The 6,834-nt window shown below is 42.8% G+C and overlaps 1 protein-coding gene across 1 annotated transcript; it reads left to right on the top strand.

The window, feature by feature from the left end:
• The first annotated feature begins 1,922 nt into the window (after positions 1-1,922).
• On the top strand, positions 1,923-6,834 carry haus4 (HAUS augmin-like complex, subunit 4). The gene is made up of 9 exons (XM_060035425.1): positions 1,923-2,178; positions 2,313-2,452; positions 2,630-2,761; positions 4,367-4,537; positions 4,765-4,861; positions 5,187-5,332; positions 5,762-5,892; positions 6,121-6,189; positions 6,548-6,834. The coding sequence occupies exons 1-9, from the start codon at positions 2,112-2,114 to the stop codon at positions 6,729-6,731; spliced, it is 1,137 nt and encodes a 378-aa protein (XP_059891408.1). The 5' UTR covers positions 1,923-2,111; the 3' UTR covers positions 6,732-6,834.

Genomic DNA, 6,834 nt, shown 5'->3' with positions numbered 1-6,834 from the left:
TTAGATCAGTTTCTTTAACGAGCAGGTAAAGAGGATAGATATATTGCTAAAAGATGACGACAGGACTTGCTGCTGACATTAGGAATCAAACTGAGTTCAGCTGGGAGTAAATGCCCTTGACACAACCCTATCCAGCCCATTCCTTTCATTCAAATATATGTAAAAAAACAACAACGAATAAAGTGTGTACAAAGTATCATAATACAATATGTTGAGCATGTGCACAGCACAGGACAGATGGGGCGTTGACCGTACACATTTAACCCAAGTCAACGTTTCTGAACAGCTTGCATGTCATGTCACCATACTCAGCTCTCTGCATGCTGAGCAGCAGGCCAGCATCACAACTCTTGGGCTGATGGAGGATAGGCATGTTATTATGGGATGTAAATCAGTTAAGTGTTGCGGCTTTATTGACGGGAAGTGTCCTGGCCTGCACCCTTCCTGCATCTCCAACTGGGAGGAAACAAGTGCCGCCACGCTGCTCTAGATCTCTAGAAGTAGGCCGAGGTTACACGCTCATAGGTTGCTAAGGGCAAGTGGTGTAAAATCACAGAACATGGAGAGATTGAAATTCTCTAGGTATCATGTCTAAATTGCTGCTGATTTCAAAGATAATTCTCTGACAAGATAATGATTACAATATCATCAAGGGGCTTATCATGTTTTGCAGTAGAAAGATGTAAAAAAAAAGAGGGGCCTGATAATGTCTATTCTATTTAGTAATGTCAGCATCATTAAGCCTTTCATTATGAGATAATACCACCAAAATAATAATCAGTGGGCGACGATTTATCAAACAAGTCTTCATAGCAAAATTCCTACATTTGCCACCATCATCCTCATCATCAAAATCATCATCTTCATCATCATCATCATCGTTGTCACTCCATAGAAATGTATATAAACTACATTGCATGAAATTCTGAATCCATGTCCCTTAAATTAAACTTCCACCAAGTTTTCCTCATGCAGCCTCCCCCTCTTCATCAGGGTTTTCCCATCCCGGTGTCCCAGTATCAAAACGCTTACAAAGGAGAGCCCCACAAGGAGCAGACAGAAGGGGCAAACAGCAGCAGCAAATGTTCCTATGTTATACGGCTCACTGGGTTCTCCGTGTCTTGGGGAAGTGGGGTGGGTGTGTGAGGGCAAGAGGAAGGGGCAATACCAGATCATGACAGTGAAAATGTCCCTCCTCAAATGGTATATAGGGGCAGAAATAAGCTCAACTGTTTCATTCTATATTTGCGCCGCACTATATTTCATATGAAAACAGGGACTAATGTTAGTTGCATTATTTATAACTTTTCTTCTTGTGTTTAATGTAAATAGTTGCATTTAAAGTATGTATATGCATGTTTATTCTGTGTGGCCCTGTAGGATAGTCATATAAGGCCAACAAAGCTGTTGTTATAATACAAATTATGAGTCTTCTACCTTTGTGTACCAGGGCAGGGCACATGGTCAATGGCCCAGGGTCAATGTCTTATAGCTTTACTAGTTTAGCCTACTACCTGTGCCCTGGTACGTACAAAGAGCAGTACCGTTTTTATTTTTATTTAGAGCAACACCTCTGTGAAAAAAGGTCACCTTTATTGTATTCAATGAATGCCTCACACATGGATAACAGTCCATTAATAATGCCATATTGCAGGTTTTTTATGTCCACCATAAATGCTCTATAATTTTCCTGTTCAGTTCCAAACAGAATATATAAATTATATAAGTATGTAGGCTATATTATGTGCGTATATTAAGGAAGTAAGGTGTAATAAAAAATATATATTTGACCATACTTCCTGATGCAGTTGTCTACAGGTGTAGGGTGGTGAGACGACCAGATGGGGGCAGTCATTCACCACTAATAGTTTGGAACGGCCAAAAAAAAAATAGAAGGAGGAAACGGCCACTCAACCAATAGCAAAGCTTGTTGACGACGCGCGCGACTTGAGCTTGAATCAGGAAGTCCATTTACAGACATAAACAACTCGAATGGTTACTTCGTAATCTACAGCCGTCGAATGTGTCATCGTTATTAGTACGAGACGTTTATCATTGGTTGTAATAGAGCGGCAGTACAACTCACGTAAATTCGTGATATTATTGATCTGATGATGTCTTCTGCTGAGACTGTTAGTGAATCTTCACTTGGGAAGGGAGACAACTTGCATCAAGAAGGTACGATTCCACTTCATCCCTATAATTAAATGCAGGTAGACCGACAGACAGACAGCCTGTTTGTAACGTGTTTCAGGTGTAGTCCATTGTAACGATCTAGTTGTGGGGGTGGTTTGGTTTCTCCCCGACCCTAGTGCTGGCGTCCTTCCCGTTGTGCGACCTCACTGAGGAGGACTTGATGCAGAACCCCAAGCTTTGTAAACTCCTGGCAACCTTGTCACAGCACGTTGACCAAACCGGACTTTCGGCCCCACTCAAGACGGATCTTGAGAAGGTAAGATACGTTTACTATTAACTGCATGTAAATATTGTTATCTAAAGATGTATTTTTTTATTGCAGTTTTAAAACGCAGACATTTTTATTATCTGGGATTGCCTGGAAAAAGCAGAGATAAATTCCTTGAATGTGTGAGTGTGCTTGGCCATTAAAACGGTTGTTTCCTGATCCAAGGCAGAGCAGAAGCTGCAGAACCAGAGGCGTCGCTGGCTGCAGGTGGAAAGCCTGCATCGCACGCTGCAGGAGATGATGCAGGACCACCACGTGAAGAAGCATCGCACCACTCTGCCCCCCGACGTCACCATGGTATGGGAGACACACACACACACACACACACACACACACACACACACACACACACACACACACACACACACACAGTGGCGGCTGGTGGTTTTTAAAGTGAGGGAGGAAGGACTGCGTGCTTGGTTGCCATTGGCCTGCTTGCACTGTTAGTGGCGTATGGTGGCATAAGAATGTTGTTTCAGGGTGTTTTGGGGAACTACAAAATAGCAGGTAGGGATAATTATGTGAATTTATACAAATCCACCATTGGCAGCATTGTACTTTGAAAGCTGGTGGGCAGCATGTCTTGGACAACAAGGGCAGAAGGAAAGGATGCAAAGCCAATTAGTCAAATCAGGCCTTCTCTTGATTTTTTAAAACTCAATAAAATAATCTGGGCCTAGCATTGGGCCTAATTTTGCCCTCTACCATTTTTGCCCTCAGTCGAAAGTCGAAGATCTCCCATCTTTTTTGCGGCGTTTCTCGGAGGCACGCCCACTTTTTGTCTTCATCTTTCGGAAATCTGAGAGTAGACCGAGAGCAGTGATGACGCTCTCAACAAAATGGCTGCGCCCGTGAAGAGATTTTTATTTTTTTATTTGTACCACAAAGGTCATTTTAATGCTCTTAGACACTTGATTACATTGCTACTTTATTCCGGTCACCAATTTATACATTACATGGTCTTGCTGTGCGTGCAATACAATGTAAAGTTATGTTGTTTGTTTTCGGGCTGGTTTGCTAAAGAGACTAATGTAGCTAACAATAAACAACGACTAGCCAATTTCATGAAACAATCACAAAGACGAACAGGACCGCTATAAATGCTCAGAGACCGGAAAGTGCAACTCGGAAGGCTGGCGTCCAAAGGTTCAGCAACACACCACTAGACTTGAGGGGATAACCCCCCTCCCTCCAAGCTGCTCCACAGCCAGGGCTCCTGCTTATTGGTTCATAGCGCAGCCATGCGCTATGAACAGACGTAGGCAGGATCCAGATCCCTTAGCTAGTCACACCAACTAAGAGGAGGACTTTCCTCCTCTCTCCCATTGAACCCCATGTTATTCACCGGCCACCAACACTTTCGGTGAAATGAATGGGAGTCAATGGAGGCTGAGGGAGGAACGTCCTCTCTGAAGTAATTGTCAATAGGTGATAGGGGATGCTAAGGTCCCTTTACTGAGGGAAACAAACATTAGATACAAAGGCATTAAAGTACGGTAGTCATATTTAAAAGCATTAATTCATTAGTAGTCTGGGCAATCTACATTTTTTATTCTCAACGATGTTAAGGAGGATCTTCCTGCCTCTCCTCACTGGAGAAGCCTCCACTGATATGTATATACACACATACACACACAACGCGTGTAATACCGTATTTCTGTTTTGCTTTTACAATTTTGTTAGTATGTGTGTGCTAAAATTAAGTTAAATAAAGTTTTTTAATTTGTTGTCGAAAAACAGTAGGAATTTCCTGTTTTTTATAATGGGATATCGATCCCATTTAAGAAATGTTGTGTCAGGTACACGGGTCTGAGCTCTCACAAAAATATATTTTTCATGACATTAACATGGTAACGAGGTCTCCTCTGTTCCTTTCTGATGTTCTGTATCCGTGTCTGCTAGTTCTTTGCCACATTGGAAAGGTGTCTTCTAGTGGCTCAGTGTGTTCGTCAACTAGACCTCAGTACCGCCACCACCACCACGACCACCACCACCCCCCAAACGGGCACGGACCGGCCCTCTCTACTGGGGCTGGATCCTCAGCAGGTGCTGGAGCTCCTGCCCACAGAGAAGGTGTGTTGTAATCTGATCATTTATATACGGTAGATTAATGCAGAGGTGCATTATGGGAGGAGGAAGGGGACTTCTGTTGGGGATTCAATCACTCATGTTATCCGGGACTGACATATGATTTGAAATGCATCTATCTATGGTTTTTCTTAATTTACCCTGCATGAAATACTACAAGACTTGCATTCATCAAGGTTTGTGTATATCTGTTTTGGACTACTTTTCCGCAGATTGTGCAAAGAATGAAGCAGAGTTTGCCAAAGGAACTGGAGAGACATCTGAAGACAAAGTGCTTCAGTCTGCTGTCCTACTACCAGCCTGACTGGGGTACATTCACGCCACAACAACCACGTCTTCTAGAAAGAAAACAAACGCTGAAATGTCTTTCTTTTATTGCTATTTATTATAAGCAACTTCCAGTAAGTCATTGATGAGAAGGTAGGAATTAGGGAATCTTGCCCAAGGATGCCTACAGACTAGACTTAGGTGTTCGTACCCAGAATCTTTGTGTCAAACAACCTAACCGCTATAGACTAGACTATCAGCCAGCCACCCAATATCTTTCCTGCTCCTTTTTAATTATAAGTGGACGCAATAGCTTTTGTAAATACCCCATGGAGGTGTCATGGCTGCTGTGTCCCTTCATCACCAGAAAGCGAGAGTGACGGTCTGAAGAACATCAAGCTGGCCCACCTGTCGGGCCAGCTGGACAGAGAGAAGAAGCGGGCAGAGAGCCTGAACGAGGTTTGCCGTGAGAACGCCGTTCTGCTCCAGCGACAGACCCAGCTCTACGTCCTCGTGGGTTTCATTGTTTGTTTGTAATTTCAATTTTTTTATTTAGAGCTTTTAAAATGTATGCTTTTAGTTTTTTTACACATTAAAAATTGTGTATTGGATAGATATTTTAAATGTACTTAAACAGTCACTTGAATCTAACCCCAGCAACCGCACAACCTATGGTGAAACAGTGGTGGGTGCAGTTGCAGATTGGTGAAATGTTTGACAACTGAAAACTATTGCACCAATCAAAACAAACCACAAATGATTACTAATACTGTGAAACCTATCTTGCTTGTTCTTGTTTTAACAGTATATGCATTAAGACTAGACACCCGTTTATATTTGATTTAAGCTTTTCACAAAACTGTTGTTAATCGCTCCTTGTGAAACACCATGTCTCTTTTAAGATGCCTCATGGTGATCTTTCCAAATGGCTTGCTTCACTAGGAGCTGAGCAAGTGCATCCAGCTCCTCCAGTCGCTCATCCTGGACCACAGACTGACTATCCAGACTCAACTGGACCACAAGAAGCTGGAATACTTGGAGGCCAAGTGTGAACTGGTGATGCAGAAAATCAGGTAAACTGTCTTATCATCAGTGTCAGTTGTATATCTCTTGAATACCATAATATTAGGCTTTCAGAAAAATATACTTTAAATTGGAAGTTCAAGTCAATGATCCCTAATTAGGGATAATATGGTTCTCAATTGTGTGATGGATTCTAATCTAGATTGTGAGATGATGGCTGGGTGGAGTAACTATCTTTTAGTTGTGCACTTAACACAAACACATTATGTCTCCGCCAGGATGGAGTCAGTGGAGATTGGGCTGGACACCTACACAGCCGACACCATAGCAGCACACAAAAAAATAAGGCAAGTCACTATAGTATAGTATACTATCGCTTGTTTAGTCCTCCTGTACAAAGTCCTAGGCGTTTCCTTCTAGAAAGTTGCGTTTAACTTTTAAGGAGTCCTCTGTCCTAGTTCAGAAGGTTTATAAACCTCCCAATAGTGTGATAAACAGGAAATTCCCTCATCGCTATAAAATTGTAAGATTTGGATTATTTGGGCCAGGATAATCGTGGCATCATATTTTCATGTCATCCCATCGCTAAACGTTAATCATCGTTAGAAATAATTACCCCTGAAACGGTAAGGGTTTAAGGAAGGGACGTCCCCCTAGCCTGCTCCAATGTCAACTCCCTCCCCCCTGCCCGCCTCTCCATGGCAGAGATCTGCTGGAGTCTGAGCTGAAGGACCGTCAGCTGGAGAAGCAGTCTGTCGGGTCCAAGCTGGCGTCGTTTGAGATGCTGGGGACGGAGTTTGAGGCGCTGGCCGACGAGTACGCCAGGCTGCAGGGAGAGATCAACGTCAAGAAGTGGGCGCTGAAGGAATTTCATGAGCATGCTGGATAGAGATCACACAAAGCTGACGTCTTACTTGGCTATGCCCCTTTATATTAATGTTGTCTTTTGTACATACTGTGTTTTTTCGTCAAATAAAAGGTCAGACATATTG

Source organism: Gadus macrocephalus, chromosome 17 (assembly GCF_031168955.1).
Source record: "Gadus macrocephalus chromosome 17, ASM3116895v1".
Classification (NCBI taxonomy): Eukaryota; Metazoa; Chordata; class Actinopteri; order Gadiformes; family Gadidae; genus Gadus; species Gadus macrocephalus.
Note: the sequence above shows the minus strand (reverse complement) of the source record. Positions and strands in the feature narration are given on the sequence as shown.

Excerpts from the sequence above, each read along its gene's own strand:
- haus4 (XM_060035425.1), top strand. The coding sequence starts at position 2,112 with ATGATGTCTTCTGCTGAGACTGTTAGTGAATCTTCACTTGGGAAGGGA. Across the intron at positions 2,762-4,366 it reads TGCCCCCCGACGTCACCATG|TTCTTTGCCACATTGGAAAG; the intron begins GTATGGGAGACA and ends CGTGTCTGCTAG. Across the intron at positions 4,538-4,764 it reads AGCTCCTGCCCACAGAGAAG|ATTGTGCAAAGAATGAAGCA; the intron begins GTGTGTTGTAAT and ends ACTTTTCCGCAG.